The 23,376-nt window shown below is 43.9% G+C and overlaps 1 protein-coding gene across 1 annotated transcript in view; it reads right to left on the reverse strand.

The window, feature by feature from the left end:
* mtss1la (MTSS I-BAR domain containing 2a) overlaps positions 1–14,623 on the reverse strand; it is a 36,386-nt gene extending 21,763 nt beyond the window's left edge. Inside the window, 3 exon segments of the mRNA XM_014148199.2 lie at positions 6,189–6,262; positions 6,449–6,510; positions 13,959–14,623. Of these exon segments, the coding sequence (XP_014003674.1) occupies positions 6,189–6,262; positions 6,449–6,510; positions 13,959–14,027 (205 nt within the window). The 5' untranslated portion in view covers positions 14,028–14,623.
* Positions 14,624–23,376: the final 8,753 nt, after the last annotated feature.

Genomic DNA, 23,376 nt, shown 5'->3' on the forward strand with positions numbered 1-23,376 from the left:
CTGCTATGATGGTGGAGCTGACAGTCATCTCCAGGTCTGTACTGTGTGGCGTGGGGCAGGGCTGTACTGTGTGGCGTGGGGCAGGGCTGTACTGTGTGGCGTGGGGTGGGGCAGGGCTGTACTGTGTGGCGTGGGGCAGGGCTGTACTGTGTGGCGTGGGGCAGGGCTGTACTGTGTGGCGTGGGGCAGGACTGTACTGTGTGGCGTGGGGCAGGGCTGTACTGTGTGGCGTGGGGCAGGGCTGTATCTCTCTGTATCTGCCAGGCTGTCCAGATGGCGGACAGCGATATCCGTGCCATCTGCCAACCCAGAGAAGCACAGCGGACAGGCAGGATTACTGCCTCACTGATCTAGTACAACACCCCCATCTAGACCATTCCCCCCCAGTGTGTGTGTGAGAGAGAGAAAGAGAGAGAGGGAGGGAGAGAGAGAGAGACTGAGGGAGACAGAGAGACAGAGAGACAGAGAGAGAGAGAGAGAGAGAGAGAGAGAGAGAGAGAGGGAGAGTGAGAGACAGAGAGACAGAGACAGAGAGAGAGAGGGAGAGAGAGAGGGAGAGAGAGAGACAGAGAGAGGGAGAGTGAGACAGAGAGACAGAGAGAGAGAGAGAGAGAGAGAGAGAGGGAGACAGAGAGACAGAGACAGAGAGAGAGAGGGAGAGAGAGATGGAGAGAGAGAGACAGAGAGAGGGAGAGTGAGACAGAGAGACAGAGAGAGAGAGAGAGACAGAGAGACAGAGAGAGAGAGAGAGAGAGAGAGAGAGAGAGCTGAAGGATTAAACATCTTGGAAAGTGTCTGTGAGTGTGAGTGTCTATGTATTGCATTGTTGAGAAGGATTTCATTGGACGGTGTATACCATGTGTATCCTGTACATACGACTAATAAAACTTGAAACTATGTGAGTAAGATCTAGCATACAGAACACCTACAGTGTCTTCACGTACACACACCTCCCATCACAGAGTGATCTGCAAGACATCTGAGTGTGTTAGTGTTAAAGCTATGACCCTGGTGATCTGAGGAGAGGAAACCCAGTCTGTTATGTGTGTTGGAGTGAAGCTATAAGAGGATTAACTCTATGCCTCTCTCTCTCTGTCTGTCTCCTGGCTATAGAGAGCTGTGAAAATCCCAACACATCCCCCATTCCATCCAACCTCATCCACTGCCACTTACGTACCCCTCCTCTCTCACTTACCCTCTCTTATCCAAATATGGAGAACTTACCCTCTCTTATCCAAATATGGAGAACTTACCCTCTCTTATCCAAATGTGGAGAACTTACCCTCTCTTATCCAAATATGGAGAACTTACCCTCTCTTATACCTTCTCTTATCCAAATATGGAGAACTTACCCTCTCTTATCCAAATATGGAGAACTTACCCTCTCTTATCCAAATGTGGAGAACTTACCCTCTCTTATCCAAATATGGAGAACTTACCCTCTCTTATCCAAATATGGAGAACTTACCTTCTCTTATCCAAATATGAGGAACTTACCCTCTTATGCAAATATGGAGAACTTACCTTCTCTTATCCAAATATGGAGAACTTACCCTCTCTTATCAAAATATGGAGAACTTACCCTTTCTTATCCAAATATGGAGAACTTACCCTCTCTTATCCAAATATGGAGAACTTACCCTCTCTTCTCCAAATATGGAGAACTTACCCTCTCTTCTCCAAATATGGAGAACTTACCCTCTTATCCAAATAATATTAACCAACACACACTTCCACATCCTTGTCAGAAGTCCCAACCAGCCATCCAGAGGCAAAGACCTCCACTGAAGACACACACACAGTAGAACTTCAAGCATAAACCGAGTCAAACAGCAAAAAGAGTGAGGAAACATCTTACATTTACAAGATGTTACATTTGCCTCTTTAAGAGAAAACAACTCTTTAACTCAATCAGCAAATATACTGTGCAGTTAAGGACGAACTTATTGAAGACAGATGCTAGGCTGAGTTCGACCATTCCCCATTAATACCCAGTGTCCATTTCCACAGCAGTACTTCCTCTCCTCATGCTTTGCTCTCCTCTCATTCCCTCTCTCAGCTTGTGAGTGGGAGAACAGTGACAGGACAGGTGGATGTTTGGTTGAGTGCAGAAGGAGAGGTAGAAGACAGGATGAGTTAATGGGGTGATCGGGTCAGTGTGTGAGATGGGTGGTGAGTTAGTGGGGTGATGGGGTGAGTGTGTGAGATGGGTGGTGAGTTAATGGGGTGAGTGTGTGAGATGGGTGATGAGTTAATGGGGTAATGGGGTGAGTGTGTGAGATGGGTGATGAGTTAATGGGGTGAGTGTGTGAGATGGGTGATGAATTAATGGGGTGATGGGTAAGTGTGTGAGATGGGTGGTGAGTTAACAGGGTGATGGGTAAGTGTGTGAGATGGGTGGTGAGTTAACAGGGTGATGGGTAAGTGTATGAGATGGGTGGTGAGTTAACAGGGTGATGGGTAAGTGTGTGAGATGGGTGGTGAGTTAACAGGGTGATGGGTAAGTGTGTGAGATGGGTGGTGAGTTAACAGGGTGATGGGTAAGTGTGTGAGATGGGTGGTGAGTTAACAGGGTGATGGGTAAGTGTGTGAGATGGGTGGTGAGTTAACAGGGTGATGGGTAAGTGTGTGAGATGGGGGGTGAGTTAACAGGGTGATGGGTAAGTGTGTGAGATGGGGGTGAGTTAACAGGGTGATGGGTAACTGTATGAGATGGGTGGTGAGTTAACAGGGTGATGGGTAAGTGTGTGAGATGGGTGGTGAGTTAACAGGGTGATGGGTAAGTGTGTGAGATGGGGGGTGAGTTAACAGGGTGATGGGTAAGTGTGTGAGATGGGTGGTGAGTTAACAGGGTGATGGGTAAGTGTATGAGATGGGTGGTGAGTTAACAGGGTGATGGGTAAGTGTGTGAGATGGGGGTGAGTTAACAGGGTGATGGGTAAATGTGTCGGGGGCTAGATTAAAGGGGAAGAACGTGATGAAATCTCCAGCTGTGCCAGCAGAGAGAGAATCAGGGCACAGAGCAGACCCCTGTAGCGCAATAACCCCTACACAGACACACACACAGACTAATAAACACACACAGACTAATAAACACACACAGACACACACACAGACTAATAAACACACACAGACTAATAAACGCACACAGACACACACACAGACTAATAAACACACACAGACTAATAAACGCACACAGACACACACACAGACTAATAAACACACACAGACACACACACAGACTAATAAACACACACACACACACAGACACACACACAGACACACACACACAGACTAATAAACACACACAGACACACACACAGACTAATAAACGCACACAGACACACACACAGACTAATAAACACACACAGACACACACACAGACTAATAAACGCACACAGACACACACACACAGACTAATAAACACACACAGACACACACAGACTAATAAACGCACACAGACACACACACACACAGACTAATAAACACACACAGACACACACACAGACTAATAAACACACACAGACACACACACAGACTAATAAACGCACACAGACACACACACACAGACTAATAAACACACACAGACACACACACAGACTAATAAACACACACAGACACACACACAGACTAATAAACACACACAGACACACACACAGACTAATAAACGCACACAGACACACACAGACACACACACACAGACTAATAAACACACACAGACACACACACAGACTAATAAACGCACACAGACACACACACACACAGACTAATAAACACACACAGACACACACACAGACTAATAAACGCACACAGACACACACACACAGACTAATAAACACACACAGACACACACACAGACTAATAAACACACACAGACACACACACAGACTAATAAACGCACACAGACACACACACACAGCCTCATTAACGCACACACACACAGACTAACAGACATACACACACTCTTTCTGTCTCTCTCTGTCTCTCTCTACAACACTGTGTTATAACACTATCGCTACTCTAGCTTATCTCCCTCACTTGAACCAGCTATTTAAACACTTGTAGAGATCCCAGCGAACCCTGCTGTACCACAAATCAGGGAGGTGAAATGGCCCAAACCCCTTCCCACTACCCAGCCTGCAGTGAGAGTTCAGGGGTCATCGTTCTCCAGCACCAGCCGGTTACCATAAATATTAACATTCCTCCAGCAAAAAGAATGGCTGCGGTTGTAGACTCTACTGACTGGCACTGAGCACCAAAGTGCTCCCAGAGGACAAACGGAATGGAATTGGTGTCACTGACAAATCGCTAATGATTCAGAGCAGAACATTCAGAATCTCCATCTTCTTTACATAGACACAGGGATCAGTTATTACTGTTTACGGTTTATAACCTGGGATGCTGTGTGTCTTCACCAGACCTGGGTTCAAATACCACTTGAAATCAATTCAAACATTTGATCTGGGCTTGAAGGCACTTGCCTGGTGCAATGGAGGCAATTCTTCTTGAATCATTAGTTTTGGAACATCTCTCTCCATACTGTGTTTATATGCCTCCTTCTGATGCTGCAGCCCTGGATGCAATGATGTCTGTCTTTAATCCTAAAGCTAATGTCACTGGGAGAGTGATGGGGTGGGAGTGTGAGCGGGCGCATGAGTGACAGAGACTTACATCATGTCCTCTCTAAGCATTTCAAATAATTCTGGTCTTCTTCCCTTCTCCTGCCTCTTTCTCTGTCTCTCTCGCTCTCTTTCTCTCCCCCCCCCTTCCCTCCTTGCTCGCACTCCATCCACAAACTCCTTTGAAGAGTTGCCCTGGCACGGTCATAACATTACTAGTGAGAATAGGTTCAGGTTGCCAGATGTTTCCAGGATCCAGCCCCTCTGAGAGCTCCCATGCTGTGAGGATGACTGACATATTGGACCTTCTTATGTCTAGGCCATCGGACAGCCTCATCACACCTGGCGGCCCACTGTTACAGCATCTGACCTCACTTTAGGTTGTGTGATGCAGCCTCATCATTGATGCCGTCCCGTTTGGCAGTGTATCCCTTCATTTGGATGTCTGTAGATGCTGAGTAAATGATCACTAGACGATGCTGTTGACATGTTACTGAAATAGCGTGTTACCCTATTCCTCAGTTCATTTGTAATGAATGGGCGACTATAGAACAGCGGATGGGGCTGTTGCAGACTATACAGACTCAGAGGTGGTTATGTGGAGGTATAGATTATTCTCTATAGGACCGAACACATGTAAAGTATACATAGCGCACTACTAGATTCTACAGACTGCTTCGTGTGTGTCAGCATGAGGTCTAAGGTCAGGTGGCTGAGCACCAGCTGTTGTGTGTGTGTGTCTGTGTGTGCGTGCATATGACGATGTGTGTAGGTTTTTGACCTAAATACGGCTCTCGATGATCAACTGGGTGGAAATCTGTTTTAATCATTGTCCTACATCGCATCTGTCTGCCGCTCCATACAGTGACAAAGCAAGATCAAAACACGACCTCATCACCAGCCCTTCATACAATAAAGCTCAGCTTTACACTTTAGTGGGTTGTTTCCATGCAGATTCACCCCTCCTTTCAGATCTTAAATTATGATACAGTACTGAATCTGGACATGAGTCCTGTTCAAATACTCCTCAAACGCATCCTTCCTTCAATCAAGTCATCTCATTGACTATCTCTACCAAGGAAGGCTGCATTTTCAGAGTATTTCAACAGGACCCTAGAGCCTGTATACTGCTGATAGCAGACACTGTGTACTTCCCAGTAGTTTGAACCAGTGACCTTTTGGTTACCGGCCCAATGCTTGCAGCTTTTCTTCTAGTAATCGCAGTCCGCAGACAGACATTATTGGAAAATTGTGCACGATTGTGTAGAACGTCGGACATTCCGAAATAGGTTACTTCCTGACAAATTTCCTGCAATTGGGGTTTGATATGTTACGAATTCCACTTCGTACGATATGTTTTGAATTTGTAAGTGTGTAAGATCCCATTCAATCTGTTTAAGAGGCTTCCCTCTCTTCTTTTTCCTTCCTTTGAGCCACACTGATGTGAAAAATACTAGATAAGTGAAAGCAATAACAAAATCACTGTAGGATATTAGTTTCACCTATACAATGTTTTCAGATTGGTCGAGTCAAGGATGAGGAAACAAGGATATTAGAAAGTCTCCTTACCTCTTGAGTTGGTCGCCATGTCTGCCACCTTCTGAAAGGCATCTAGAAATGCCACTGTTGCCAGAACTGTGGTCCTACATGTGGGCAGGAGGAGGAAACAGCAGTCAGCATTCAACATCTACATTGACTAGAAACCATCAACAGTCCAGAATGTCAACACAGGACAGTTGGAGTTACCAGTCTACTGAAGAGGGATTGGATAGGACATTCAATTATAGTCAGTCTCATAGACATAAATACTAAAGAAATGAAGGTCTCACCGGAGTTGGGAGTGCAGTTTAGTAGCCTTGGCACTGAAGTCTTCCCACACTGGATATGAACTCTGGATGAAAAAGGAAGCAAATGTTAGGTAAAACCTTTTGAACCACACGCACACGCACACGCGCACACACACACACACACACACACACACACACACACACACACACACACACACACACACACACACACACACACACACACACACACACACACACACACACACATCATACTTTGTTCCAGTTGACCAGCACTTTGGAGCACTTTCTGTGCTCAGCATTTTGATATGACTCATTTGTATGACTCAGAACAACATAATACATTATCGTCCTATCAAGCTTGCATATTCTCTCTGTCCTAACCAAGCTGAAAACACAGTTGACTGTGAAAATGAAACATGTGCCCAACATGGATGCAAAACTCTGAAAAGTAGCTTCTCCCCCAAGGGTAAGTCTTGTAGTCAACACAGCATGCCTAAAGAACACACTTCTGCTGATACATGTATTTTAAAAGGGCATTTAACTGCATTGCTACAACGTTCCCAGACTGTGTGACTATCTAATAGCGTCTGTGGGGTGCTGCAGGGTGGGCTGGGGTGTATGTGGAGGGGGGAAGGGGGAAATTGGGGGGGACAGAGCAGGTTGCATGTCGGCTCTTTAAAGGCCCAATGCAGTCAAAAATGTGATTTGTCTGTGTTTTATATACATTTCCAAACTATGAGGTTGGAATAATACTGTGAAATTGTGATAATGCCCTTTTAGTGTAAGAGTTGTTTGGTGGGATGGAGTTTTGGCCTGCCTGGCAGGCAGTAAATTAGTTAATAGACCAATAGGAAAGAGAGTTCCAAACCTCTCTGCCAATAACAGCTAGTTTTCTGTTTTCCCCACAGAGAGAGGGGGACACAGCCTGACTACATATTCACAATCTTCTCTTGCAGAGAAGTGAGAAGACAGCAGAGAAAGGAGAAAATAGTCAAAAAAAACATCCCAGATCATTCACTCTCATCCTATTTCTCTCCTCATATCCTCCCAAGGAATAAAGGTTAAACAAAAATAAAATGAAGAGATTCCATGTTTTCCAGATCTTTCTATGAGAAAATCAACTCCTCACAAAGTGATCTGGTTTCACTATAAAGGCTATCACATTCACTGTTAAAATGTTTTCCCCATGCTTCACCCTTCTCCCTGTCTGTCTTCACTGGGCTGCAACAGGTGGCTAATCAGCTTTTCAGCCCTGCACCTCCCGGCGACAACAGAGGAGGCTGAGAAGAGGCTGAGAGGAGGTTGAGCCAGGACAGCTGAGGGAGCAGGGGGAATGCAGGGTTAAGAGATCCACGCAGTGCAGCGAAGGAAGACAAACACACATATGCGTGAATGCATAAACACACATACAGAGCTCCTAAAATCCAGGCAGACCCTTCCTCGGTTAATGAATTCATCTGAAGAGAGCAGGGATGGCTGTTATATAACTGCATCAGATGCTGGCTGGTCTGTGTCATGTTGCACTGTTAGATATAGAGGAGTTAGTGATACACGCAGAGCTCTCAACAGGCTGCAACACTGACAGTGTGTACCTATCCTAAATAGCTGTGTTAGTCATAGAGACATGGGGCTAATTCTCTCCTTGGCTTGCCAGGAAGGAGGCCAAGCACTAGGCACCTGGGTAATTTACATAAGGTACCAAATGGAAGAATACTGACTGAAACCGGGAGGGATTACTTGGACTTTTCCAATAAGAAAGGCTAATTTCCATATTTCCATTGCATGCCCTAGCGCAGGGGTATTCAAATCTTAACCTACGAGGTCCAGATTACTGCTGGTTTTCGGTTCTACCTGATAATTAATTGCACCCACCTGGTGTCCACGGTTTAAATCAGTCCCTGATTAGAAGGAAAGAAGGAAAGAATACAGTGGAACTGGCTTCAAGGTCCAGATTTGAATTTGAAGGCCCTAGTGAATACGACCCAGTTGTGCTGACTGCTGAGTAAAGTTTTATGAATCTTGACCCATTGATTCTAGCTGTTTATCAATAGGTCCCTTTCTCCAAGCCTCATTTTGCTCCCGCAGACACGGCGAGAAAAAAAAATGTAGGAAATGCCGATATTAAGCGCTGATCTCATTGAGCGTCTTACAGTGTTTGACAAATGACGCCCCATAAATAGATGGTGTCGAGTGGCCATGGCCAGTTAGGCACTGTGAGTAGATGATCAATACCAGGGATCAGGGTAGGAGTGCTGATATAGGATCAGTTTTGCCTTTTAGATTATAATGAAGGGGGGGACCTTGGTGGTTTTTAGACTGTTATTTGGCATAACTTGTTGCAACTGTAGCTACTCTGTTGACAGTTTGGACAAGAACATGTGGTAGCTAACTAGCTTGTTAATTTTTCACAAACAAATGGGTGAATGTGCTAGAAAGCTGAACAGCTAGCTAGTTGACTGCTGTGGTTATCCAAAAAGGACATTTTATCCTTTGAGACGCTAAACGTTTTCTTACACTATGATTTAGGACATTTGAAACAACTGGGAAACATCCATGACAGGCATTGTCGTCAGCTTGCTTCATAACATCTGAGCTCAGGAAGCACGAGCGCCAACCACCAATCAGCCTACACCACCGTGCACACACCCGTCGTTACTGTGACAAATGACAGGCTGTCCGAACACACACAAATCTGATTTGGTCACTTGTAACTTACTGTTTGGACATTCAGTATTCCAAAAATGATATGAGCATTAAGGCATGAAGTTTGAACAAAGACTTTATAGAAGCAGAGCTCCAAGCCTAGGGAGAGGAAGGACATAATCATTCTATATATCCTCACACTTTCTATATATGCAGGTTAGCTATTGTTTATAACTAGGGCCCAGAGTTCTTCCTGGTCACGTTCTATATTTATATAGTTTATAACGAGGGCCCAGAGTTGATCAGATTATGTGGTCAGGAAACTCCTAGTCCTATTTATGGCGAGTAGGGCAGAGCCGGGACGAATGTAACACGGGGTGAAAGTAACACGCCCGTTTTCTCAGATAACACAGAAGCTAGAATGACGTAGTGAAGTCAGCACATTCCTAATGTGGAGGACGACCCTCCCTGAAAAAAAAACAGCCCAGTCTGACCATGCCTTGCCGAGTAATCGACAAAAAGTGGTTTTGAGCGATGTAAGTAAAAAAACAGACCTGGAAATATTTGTGGGTTGTAGAGTTGTGTTGAGTTGTTAAGGCTCCGAACATATGTCATTTTCTGAACCCATCTAGTGACTAAATGACAGCATAGGTTTCAAGTATCATGCTAGCTAGTCTTGGGTGTTAGCCTGGGAGGAGTTACAGGAGAGATGGGTGGGATGAAAGTAACACAATGTAAATTGATGACATGGAATAAAATAAAATAAAACATTTAAGCACATGCCATTGTCCCTTCTAGTTCATATTGCATTTATATCGTCACCAAAATATCAACAAGTGACTGAATGTTTGAAAATGATATGACATAATTAGAATTACGCCTTAATTAATTGACTTGATGGATCAGCTCACATAAGGTTTTATCGACAGGTTAATAGTTAAATATACACTATATATACAAATGTATGTGGACAGCCCTTAAAATTTGTGGATTCGGCTACAGCCGTTGCTGACGGGTGTATAAAATCGAGCACACCGCCATGCAATCTCCATAGACAAACATTGGCAGTAGAATGGCCTTACTGAAGAGCTCAGTGACTTTCAACGTGGCACCGTCATAGCTTACCACCTTTCCAACAAGTCAGTTCATCAAATGTGTGCCCTGCTGGAGCTGTCCCAGTAAGCTGTAAGTGCTGTTATTGTGAAGTGGAAACGTCTAGGAGGAACAACGGCTGTTTTTCATGTTTTGGGTTACGCCCCTTATTTCCAGTGAAGGAAATCTTAACGCTACAGTATACAATGACATTCTAGACAATTCTGTGCTTCCAACTTTGTGGCAACGGTTCGGGGAATGCCCTTTCCTGTTTCAGAATGACAATGCCCCTGTGCACAAAGCGAGGGGGCATACAGAAATGGTTTGTTGAGATCAGTGTGGAAGAACTTGACTGGCCTGAACAGAGCTCTGACCTCAACCCCATCTAACACCTTTGGGATGAATTGGAACGCCGACTGCTAGCCAGGCCTAATCGTCCAACATCAGTGCCCGACCTCACAAATGCTCTTGTTGTGAATTGGAAGCAAGTTCCCGCAGCGATGTTCCAACATCTAGTGGAAATCCTTCCCAGAAGAGTGGAGACTGTTATAGCAGCAAAGGGGGGACCAACTCCATATTAATGCCCATGATTTTGGAATGAGGTGTTCGATAAGCAGGTGTCCACATACTTTTGGGTCTCAACCCAAAATCCCTGTGCAACTGGGTCCTTGACTTCCTGACGGGCCACCCCCAAGGTGGTGAGGGTAGGAAACAACATCTCCACTTCCCTGACCCTCAACACTGGGGCAGTAGTGAGCTTGATCACCAACAACAACGAGACAGCCCACAGGGAGGAGGTGAGGGCACTCGGAGTGTGGTGTCAGGAAAACAACCTCTCACTCAACGTCAACAAAACAAAGGAAATGATCGTGGACTTCAGGAAACAGCAGAGGGAGCACCCCCCATCCACATCGAAGGGACAGTAGTGGAGAAGGTGGAAAGTTTTAAGTTCCTCTGCGTACACATCACGGACAAACTGAAATGGTCCACCCACACAGACTGTGGTGAAGAAGGCGCAACAGCGCCTCTTCAACCTCAGGAGGCTGAAGAAATCTGGCTTGTCACCTAAAACCCTCACAGACTTTTACAGATGCACAACCGAGAGCATCTTGTCGGGCTGTATCCCCGCCTAGTATGGCAACTGCACAGCCCTCAACCGCAGGGCTCTCAAGAGGGTGGTGCAGTCTGCACAATGCATCACCAGGGGCAAACTACCCGCCCTCCAAGACACCTACAGCACCTGATGTCACAGGAAGGCCAAAAAGATAATCAAGGACAACAACCACCCGAGCCACTGCCTGTTCACCCCGCTATCATCCAGAAGGCGAGGTCAGTACAAGTGCATCAAAGCTGGGTCCGAAAGACTGAAAAACAGCTTCTATCTCAAGGCCATCACACTGCTAAACAGCCATCACTAACTCAGAGAGACTGCTGCCTACATAGACACTGGCCACTTTAATAAATGGATCACTAGTTACTTTAAACAATGCCACTTTAATAATGTTTACATATCTTACATTACTCATCTCATATGTATATACTGCACCTTATACCATCTATTGCGCCTTGCCTGCCGCTCATCCGTATATTTACACGTTCATATTCTTATTCCACCCCTTTAGATTTGTGTGTATTAGGTAGTTGTTGGGGAATTGTTAGAATACTTGTTAGATATTACTGCACTGTTGGAAATAGAAGCACAAGTATTTTGCTACACTTGCATTTAAATCTGCTAACCATGTATATGTGACCAATAACATCTGCTAACCATGTGTATGTGACCAATAACATCTGCTAACCATGTGTATGTGACCAATAACATCTGCTAACCATGTGTATGTGACCAATAACATCTGCTAACCATGTGTATGTGACCAATAACATCTGCTAACCACGTGTATGTGACCAATAACATCTGCTAACCATGTGTATGTGACCATTAACATCTGCTAACCATGTGTATGTGACCAATAACATCTGCTAACCATGTGTATGTGACCATTAACATCTGCTAACCATGTGTAAGTGACCAATAACATCTGCTAACCACGTGTATGTGACCATTAACATCTGCTAACCATGTGTATGTGACAAATCACATGTTGATTTGATTTGTATATCTTCATGATTCTGGTGGTCAATTACATAGAAATGTGATGAGCATGATGAGTTTGCCGTTTGTGAAGGGCATACAGACGTTTATTCTATCAAGACACGAGGAGCACGTATGACAAGAACAGCTGGAGCGCACCTGATTGGAAGGGCTAAGCATGAATAGTCAGTGAAAATTGTGAAAAACTAATCCTACTACATCCCCATTCAGGTAAGATGAGAAAAATATGGTTAATACAGCTATTATGTCATCCATTTTAGTCTGATTAATATTGTATGGCAAAATATTGTGGTTGCGCAACATTGTGATGTTGACGCATGGTTCATTTTCATAAATTATAAACCTACAGCATAAATTATTCAAATCGACACAAACATGAAATTATGGCCGATACTACATTTGTTGAAAGCAATAAGCATTACAAACCAGAAACATGGAGATAAGACAGATATTGTGCACTCGCCAGCTGTTACTTCCGTCCCAATGCTCTGTTACTCCCGCCCTACCAACAGGTACAGAAATAACGGCGCAGTAGTTCTGTTCTCTGTCTATTTCATTGCAACTCATTTATCCTAGAAATGAAATTACAGTTGCTAATGATAGAGTACATATATACGTTGTTTGTCATAAAATATGGAGTCTCTAGCTCTATCGATCTCTGAGTAATTAGGAAAAAAGCTACAAATGTTACCTTCGTCCTGGTTTTTCCCTAGCCTATCCTCGTAGACAATGTCGCCCGACAATTCTTGGCAGCGACCAACTTGTCTTCCTCCACGGCTGATGACCATGCCTGTTCATACTTTCCATCTTTTGTACAACAGACCAAACCAGGCCACGGCCTCAACCTATGTGCACTTGTCCAGCTTGGCTGCCCATTCCCCAAAACCCCCATCATCTAAATATAAAGAGAGACATCACAATCTTTGGTGGTGGACACTGGCCAGCGGCCATATGCTGTCCGTGAGCCAGACCACGGCCAATAGGGACCAGGGGCTAGTGGCCAAAATGGTCAAGTGATTTGACACATGATGTCTTTGTCAAAGAGGTGCCTTCCTGGATGAGAAGGGGTCGCCAAATTTGATCAATCAACCCCTCTCTCCATCATTGACCCGACGTTAGACACAGGAAAATGTGTAGGCACACAGGCACACACCAAAAACATGTTATGGGTTATGTGATCAATGTATGCATCATGCTTTATATGTCCACATCCCAGTTGCTGAGGTGATATAAAGGTTGTTTGTCATGTTTGTCGGATACATCCATCAAGACATCCATAACAACTGTGGATGTAACAATGACTGATTAGAGGTGGGCCAATGGGAACCCAGGCTTTTTATTCAGACATTATTCAGTTATTATTTAGTTAAAGATAACAATAGTATAACATACATTTTGCATAACAAAGTATAGCCTACAAATATGAACTCGTCAAAAAATCAACAGCCTGATTCTATTCAAGGACATACTGTTGGTCGTCACCAGAATAGCTGCCCCTCTACAAACCTGCCCACTCTAGGCAAATAACACAAAGGAAAATTATTTATCACAATTTATCCTATTGCATAGCCAGTGAGGGGGTAGGGAATAGGGAACAGGAGAGGAAACAAAGGCAGTAAATTGCGTCTGATCATCAATGCAATAGGTCTGTAAAACCTGTCGACGTGAATCGAGCTCTGGTACCTTCATGTCGTTGACGATAGCTTGGAATAATCCACCCAACGCTCCGCACTCCTTTTCTACCGACTCCATAATCACAGTAGTCTCTCAACGATGACTGAATACGATCAATTAAATGTCCAGAAGCAGCAAAATATTCAAACATCAGAACCCCGATATTTTCACTCGCCCTTCGTTGTCCTTTTCCCATCCAAGCCAGACGCAGAGGATGCGAAACCCCCAGATACAGGGCAGACAAAAAGAAATCGGCTACTCAATGGCACCGGGCTTTTGACGCTCGGTGGTGACTCTCTCTGCTCGGACGGGAGTGATGGAGAGGAGGCAAAATCCTCGTTCCAATTCCCTCCAGTCTACAAACTGCGAAAAGAAGAGCAGGGTGAGTTTGAGTCAACGTCGATCTTCATCTTTGGTTGATATCACGGGCAAATGTGGAAATCACCAGTCCGGGGACCACGAGAGTCGGTCGTTCAGTCACAGCTCTGGAAACGGGGGCGCGCTCTGTTAGAAAGGAACAGATGTCTTGAAGCGGAGGTTCTGTAGTTCGATCCATAGGAATTGTGAAGGGGGCCGGTCAGTGTTTTTGTCACATGCAGCGTGGAGGGAGGGACACCCCCGATTCAAACAAAAGTGAGTCCGTCTTCTCATTCAAGCATACTCTGAAGAGAAAAACAAAGGATATCCCCAGCTCCAAATGGGCTTTCAGCATGCACGCGCCTGTTCATCATTGACTGTATCAATCCCGAGTTTTTGTTGCAAGCAACAATGGATCGAACACAACACCTAGACCCCACCATGCACATATGCTGCTGAATATGTTATTTTAAGCAAACATGTCATTTGAAGTTAAAGGAACCTTCATGTTTTTCTTTAGTACATACACTAGCGGTATTAATTACATTGCATAGCAACAAAGTTGACCGTTGTTGTTTGAAATAAGAACTGTTCTTTATTCCACCTGTGTGATAACAATAAAAGGTATCTGATTCCCCCATTTTTATGTAAATTGTCTACTGTGTAGAAGAGGAATTTTTTCAGTTGCATGTAACTTTTTATTTAGAATTTTTGGGGGAAATCCATACCGGCCATAACGGCAGTAAATGACGATAGTTGCTAATTGGTGAGTAAAGAACGTATTTTGACATGATTCAACTTGGAAAGCTAGTAAATGGCATGTTGAATGACTGCTTCTTGGGCTTAAAGGAGAATATCACCGTCTCCTGTAAAGCCAGATTCTGGATCAGTGTTTCCCCAACCACGTGGGCAGCCATGATGAGTCTGTCAGAGGCCTGTCTGTGGGCCTGCAGCCCAGTCAGTCTGAACCAGAGCTCGCTCAGCCTCGCTGGCATCCTCAGCAAAAAATAAAAATAAAAAAAATATCCCGACACTGAAACCACCTCCCTCCTCCACCACCAACCCACCACTGCATGTGTGTCTGCACGAGTTTCCCTTATTACCTAATTCAGTGAATGATGGCTTTAGTAAGAGGGAAAAACGCCAACTCTTCTGTTTATACTCACTTTCCGTAAGACTGTATGACTGAAATCAATTATCCACTCTCAACGTGTCAAGCTTGAGACTTTGAAGATCTTGAAAGCTTACGTAACTTAAGTGTAGCCCTTTACACTTCTACCCGTATACGAGTTGAACATTGGAGACTGATAAGCGGCTAAAATGGAACGCAGTGGCTGTACAATAACATGCTATACATGACGTCGGAGCTCAGTGGCTGTACAGTAACACGCTATACATGACGTCAGAGCTCAGTGGCTGTACAGTAACACGTTATACATGACGTCAGAGCTCAGTGGCTGTACAGTAACATGCTATACATGACGTCAGAGCTCAGTGGCTGTACAGTAACACGCTATACATGACGTCAGAGCTCAGTGGCTGAACAGTAACACGCAATACATGACGTCAGAGCTCAGTGGCTGTACAGTAACACGTTATACATGACGTCAGAGCTCAGTGGCTGTACAGTAATACGCTATACATGACGTCAGAGCTCAGTGGCTGTACAGTAACACGCTATACATGACGTCAGAGCTCAGTGGCTGTACAGTAACACGCTATACATGACGTCAGAGCTCAGTGGCTGTACAGTAACACGCTATACATGACGTCAGAGCTCAGTGGCTGTACAGTAACACGCTATACATGACGTCAGAGCTCAGTGGCTTTACAGTAACACGCTATACATGACGTCAGAGCTCAGTGGCTGTACAGTAACACGCTATACATGACGTCAGAGCTCAGTGGCTGTACAGTAACACGCTATACATGACGTCAGAGCTCAGTGGCTGTACAGTAACACGCTATACATGACGTCAGAGCTCAGTGGCTGTACAGTAACACGCTAAACATGACGTTAGAGCTCAGTGGCTGTACAGTAACACGCTATACATGACGTCAGAGCTCAGTGGCTGTACAGTAACACGCTATACATGACGTCAGAGCTCAGTGGCTGTACAGTAACACGCTATACATGACGTCAGAGCTCAGTGGCTGTACAGTAACACGCTATACATGACGTCAGAGCTCAGTGGCTTTACAGTAACACGCTATACATGACGTCAGAGCTCAGTGGCTGTACAGTAACACGCTATACATGACGTCAGAGCTCAGTGGCTGTACAGTAACACGCTATACATGACGTCAGAGCTCAGTGGCTTTACAGTAACACGCTATACATGACGTCAGAGCTCAGTGGCTGTACAGTAACACGCTATACATGACGTCAGAGCTCAGTGGCTGTACAGTAACACGCTATACATGACGTCAGAGCTCAGTGGCTTTACAGTAACACGCTATACACGACGTCAGAGCTCAGTGGCTGTACAGTAACATGCTAAACATGACGTCAGAGCTCAGTGGCTGTACAGTAACATGCTAAACATGACGTCAGAGCACTGTCTCTGTGCTTCACGGCGCTGTATGGGTTTTGACTGTATGGGTTTTGAATGACAGCCGTTCTAAACTTGAACACCGTGCGGAAAAGAAGTTGCCTCCATCCCTCCCGCTAATTGGCCAACTTTTGCAAATGTTTTGTTGTCCGAGTGAGGGAAATTCTGGAAATTACGAGAGCTCAATGTATTTTAAAAGATGAGACGTTGATGATTATACAAGCAAGGCGAACACCCTTGAGTCCAAATGTGCACATCACATTTCCATATCATAAAACTCATATAATATACAATGTCAACGTTTATGATCACTATGCTTGATGTACAGTTACAAGATGACATGACGCAATACTTTGGGTTGACCAGAACAGAATGAGCCTATGTTTATTGTATTGTGAAGAAAATTTGGCACAGACCACGCATCTGAATGCACTCATTACTCCATTCTATGCACTGCAAAATAATGTCTGACTCGGCTATTTACCTTTCTAACAGCAGTGCGCTTGCGCTGCGGTCGGAGGGTTGGCAGTATTTGAGGTGTCTTTAAAAACAAGCGCAAAAGTGACAATTTCATGCAGCGCTAATGGGAAGTTTTAAGACCCACAAAAAGCAATGATACAAGTCTAGCATTTGTATAGACGCGCAAATGTTATTCGTAAATACATTTAGGTCTAAGTGTGCGGACAGTGCCATGGAATGAGAGAAGCGATTTATGATATCATGCTCCTGACCCCAAACAGATTGTTTTCCATTTTATATCAAGCCCTCCATAGGCTACCCTTACCCATACCTACAGTGCCTTCAGAAAGTATTCACACCCCTTGACTTTTCCCACATTTTGTTGTGTTACAGCCTGAATTTAAAATGGATTACATTGAGATTGTTTTGTTACTGGCCTACACACAATACCATATAATGTAAAAGTGGAATTATGCTTTTCAAAATGTTTACAAATTAATAAAAAATGAAAAGCTGGAACAATAAGTATTCAACCCCTTTGTTATGGCAAGCCTAAATAAGTTCAGGAGTAAAAATATGCTTAACAAGTCACATAATAAGTTGCATGGACTCACTCTGTGTGCAATAATAGTGTTTAACATTATTTTTGAATGACTACCTCATCTCTGTACCCCAAACATACAATTATCTGTAAAGTCCCTCAGTCGAGCAGTGAATTTCAAACACAGATTAAACCACAAAGACCAGAGAGGTTTTCCAATGCCTCGTAAAGGGCAGTTATTGGTAGATGGGTAAAAATAAAAAAGATTACATTGAATATCCCTTTGAGAATGGTGAAGTTATTAATTACACTTTGGATGGTGTATCAATACACCCATTCACTACAAAGATACAGGCGTCCTTCCTAACTCATTTGCCGGAGAGGAAGGAAACCACTCAGGGATTTCACCATGAGGCCAATGGTGACTTTAAAACAGTGAATGTTTCTGAGTTGCCGAGTTACAGTTTTGACTTAAATCTACTTGAAAATCTATGGCAATACCTTAAAATGGTTATCTAGCAATGATCAACAACCAATTTGACAGAGCTTGAAGAATTTTGAAAATAATCATGTGCAAATGTTGCACAATCCTGGTGTGGAAAGCTCTTAGAGACTTACCCAGAAAGATTGACAGCTGTAATCACTGCCAAAGGTACTTCTGTATTTGCGATAATTTCTAAAACCATGTTTTCACTTTGTCATTAGGCTTGCCAAATAGATTAAATCCATTTTTGAATTCAGGTCGTAACATAACAAAATGTGCAATAAGTCATGGGGTATGAATGCTTTCTGAAGGCGCTGTATACTGTCTGGTTCAACAGTAATGTGCTGTGTCTTTTTTATTCTGGCCTTGCAAAGTAGCCTATCGATAAAAGGTGTTTAAATGGTCTATTCATCATAGTGCCTTGAATTGAAAATATACTGTACACCCTAAAACATACACACACATATGCCTATTTGCATACCTTCATTTCACTTGTTCAAGTATCCATCCCCATCTCCAAAGAGCACATCTCATCTGGTTACCAAAGCTGCGCTCCTCCAAACGTATTTAAATGATTCAGTTCTATAATATAGTATCAATGGTAGGCCTAGGCTATATTTTGCTTATTGCGAATGTGCATCCCACATATAATACAATTTACGGGAGTCTAGTGTTTTTTTGTTGTTGGAGAAGTGCAATGCGTAAAGACATGTAGGCTAGGCTCGTTGACGCCAATTACAACAATGTTGACTGCCAACACTCCAAGCATAGGCTATTGAGCAAACACTGGATGTTGTTTTACTGTTGCTATCACGCATTACTGTGTCCTACGCTATTTAATAAACTGTATTAGGCTATCAATACCAGGATGAGAATATTCTGTGCCATCAGCCGAATTGGAGTTGATGACAATGCAAAGACCTTTAATAACCTTCAGAACTTGAGACACACGCATGCAGTATTAAGTCATGGAACATGTTAATTGGCCAAGACCTCAAACTTGTTTATTCATTAAAACCCAGCCTTTTCGCGCCACCGCCAGCTATTGCGCTCATAATTCCAGCTGTGAAAATAGCAAAAAGATTTCAGACACACTCCTGGACCTATTGCACTATGGCCCCTGCTTGGATTTACCATTGCATTAGGTGTGGGAGTGAAAGAACAGTTTATCTTTCCAAATAGGCGAAAAACCGATATAAACCATGTGATGTTCATTTTAAAATGTGATAACTGCATAAAATCATCATAGCATTTAAATCTAAGTCAAGCTGTTGTGTCTTAGCATTCCATTAACAGAGCATGAACCTGGCTGGCCTGATACCAGAAACAATCCTAGCTACTCCTAACAGACTACTCCATTTGGAACATGCAGTTCTGTCAACCTTGACCTGATCACATGAGAGAGCCCCTCTCCACACCCGATCTAAAAAGAGAAAGATGCCCACCATGATTGACTGTGACCTTTGACCCCCTAGCAAGGCCTTACCCATGATTCCTTGGGCCCCCCCTGTCTCTTGGGTTTATCACCCTTTCTGTACCCTCTGCCAAGTCCCAAACAGCCGGATGTTCCCGTTTTCAGGGAAATGGAAAGAGAGCCTGTGACTCGACTTTGCTTTTGGACGTTAACAAGGTTACATTCCATCTTAACTTCTCCTCCACATTTACTGGATTGATTGAATAGCGCAGAAGAGAACCTCCCCAGACAGTTTTTTGTTTCCTCTCGTCAAGACCAGTATGTAGGGGATCTAGTTTCAGGCATTTATTTTACGCCTGCTGCATTAGGTTACCCTTGGTGAGGGATAACATAGGGATGGCTGGGGTCTGCTCCAGGGTCAGCTGGCCATATGTCCACTTGACCATAAAATCAATCATGATTTACTATTGTTCCTCCAAATACCAGCCACGGCTGTTACGTAAGTAATCCCTGTATGTCGTCCCAAGTTAAGTAAATATGTTCACTAAATACGTTTTAATGTATGCAAATCCAGTAACATGCAGGTGCAGGGTACAAGAAGTAGACTCATGATACTTTTGGGGCTTACTGTAACTTAAACGTTCCCCCCTTACTAGCTCTGACTTTGCTGATAGCTACTTTAAGAACATTTTTACTTACTATGATTGTGATATGTGGTTGTCCCACCTAACTATCTTAAGATGAATGCACTAATTTTAAATCGCTCTGAATTAGAGCGTCTGCTAAATGAATAAAATGTACATGCCTGCACACTGTTGATTGCTTCGACACGAAGGTCATCGCCAGGCTGTAAATAAGATGAACCCACAAGGGGAGTCTCATCTTGGCAGATGATTGGACTCAGCTAGGCTGAACTATTGGTGTCCATAATGTGCAATTACACAGAAGTTGGAATGTGTGTTAATACCATGTAATCCAATTTCACACCATCTAATATTTGGCAGTATACAATAAAGCAAAAGGTTCCAATGTGTTTGGTGGGTTTGATATTGCATAAACTGATGAATTGAGGCAGGAGGCATTGCCCTGTGATAGTCTGAATCAAATTGTGTACCATAACGATTGGGCCACACACATACAGGTAACTGCCACAATAAAGGAAACACCAACATAAAGCTTCCTAATAGGTGTGGGCCACAATGAGCCATAACAGCATCAATGTACCTTGGCATATATTCTACAAGTGTCTGGAACTCTATTGGAGGGATGCGACACCATTCTTCCACAATAAATTCCATAATTTAGTGTTTTGTTGTTGATGGTGGTGGAAAACGCTGTCTCAGGTGCCGCTCCAGAATCTCCCATAAGTGTTCAATTGGGTTGAGTTTTGGTGACTGAGACAGCCATGGCATTTGGTTTACATTGTTTTCATGCTCATCAAACCATTCAGTGACCACTCGTGCCCTGTGGATGGGTGCATTGCCATCCTACTGGGGGTATCCAAAATAAATGACATGCCCAGCATTTTTATGCATGACCCTAAGCATGATGGAAGGTTGATTGCTTAATTAACTCAGGAACCACACCTGTGTGGAAGCACCTGCTTTCAATATACTTTTTATCCCTCATTTACTCAAGTGTTTCCATTATTTTGGCAGTTACCTGTAGATCTCAACAATACACATCTTACACTTACATTCTAAACTATAGTAGGAACTGAGTGAATATAATATCATCCAGAAAAACTGCAAAAACCAAAGGAAATGCCCTCCACAATAGTTGCAAAAACGCCAGTTGCTTGATTGAGTTAGACGAATATTCTGCTCTTCCTGACAGCTGTATTCAATGCTCTCAGTGAGAAACAGATGCACTATATCCAAAATCCTCACCTCACACCAGGACAAAAAGAAGCAGGCCCAACATTTGCCCTTCTCTGTGGCAAGCCAACTGCAATATGAGACTCAGTGTTGACCTTGACTTTAAACGTGATCTTTGGCTAAAAGTGGAACTTTATCCCACTCCATAAACTGAAGGCCCCATGAAAGTGACCGCTCTGATGGGTGTGTAGGGGTGGGGTTAGAGTGCTCCACTGTACCTCCATCATGGATGCGTCCCAAATGGCACCCTGTTCCATATGTAGGGCACTACTTTTGGTCTATATAGAGAATAGAGTGCCATTTGGGACACACTATACAAGTCCATACATCAACAACATCTAGCAGATACCTCTATGTCCATAGAGCTTCTTCCTAAGTAATAGTTCCATGTGAACACTATCAGACACAGTGGCATGCTGCACTGCTGAGTGTTTGACAGAAGCCTTCAAACAGAGGGAGGCCAGCTAATGAATGAGCTGATGTAAATGAAACAACTCCCTGTAGAGAGGAGGTACCATAGGCCCTCCCTGGAGCCTTGTCCTGGGGCCGCGGGGCCATCTCTTTGACCTCCCTCTCTCGGTCTCTCCATACTTCCCTTCCTCTCCCTCATTTCCCTTCCCCCCCATCTTTTCCCTCTTCCCCATATTTCCTCCTCTCCCCCTATATTTCCCTGCTCGATGGTCTCTACTTCCCCCATCATTCCCTTCTCTCTCACCTCTTCTTACCCCATCTTCCTCCATCTGTACCCCGATAGTACACCCTCTCCGCAACCCTGACACCTCCACTAAGGTCAGGGGAGCTGGAGGAGAAGATCTCCAGAGCCAAACTGGTGGGTTAGGTTGTGGGTTAGGTTGTGGTGGGTTAGGTTGTGGAATTCCACAGAGCCTGTGGAATTCCCCCCCCCCCCCCACCATTCCGCCTGCCTGGCTAGCCCAGTGATTCGTTCAAAGGAGCCACAGACAAGTGGGCTTCCCCCGGTATATCTCAGAGAGCATGAGAGAGAGAGAGAGACAGGCCACATTACACCAGGGGAATTTCAGAGTGAGATTTACTTGACAAATACAGAGGCACACTTATACACACACACGCACAAACGCACAGTAATACTGCAAATGGGAAAATAAACCCTCACGGACAATAAACATAGGCATATTCACTCCCAAACAAATACCCAGAAAACACAAATACAGTCCTGGGAAATGGTTACGTGATGTTGGAACATTGTGCATTCCTGGGCTCTATTGAACAGATAAAGATTATGGAAAAGAACTGTGCATCATAGCATTTACACGCTTAGAAAAAAAAGTGCTATCTAGAACCTAAAAGGGTTATTCAGCTGTCCCCATAGGAGAACCATTTAAAGAACTCTTTTGGTTCCATGTCCAATCAAATCAAATACATTTTTATTTGTCACATGCGCTGAATACAACAGGTAGACCTTACCTTGAAATGTTTACTTACAAGCCCTTAACCAACAATGCAGTTCAAGAAATAGAATTAAGAAAATATTTACTAAATAAACAAAAGTTTAAAAAAGTAACACAAGAAAATTACAAAACAATAACGAGGCCATATACAGGGGGTACCGGTACCGAGTCAATGTGCGGGGCAACAGGTTAGTCGAGGTCATTTGTAATGTGACTATGCATAGATAATAAACAGCGAGTAGCAGCAGTGTACAAAACAAATGGAGGGGGGTCAATGTAATAGTCTGGTGGCCATTTTGATTAATTGTTCAGCAGT

The sequence above is a fragment of the Salmo salar genome, chromosome ssa16 (assembly GCF_905237065.1).
Source record: "Salmo salar chromosome ssa16, Ssal_v3.1, whole genome shotgun sequence".
NCBI classification, from domain to species: Eukaryota; Metazoa; Chordata; class Actinopteri; order Salmoniformes; family Salmonidae; genus Salmo; species Salmo salar.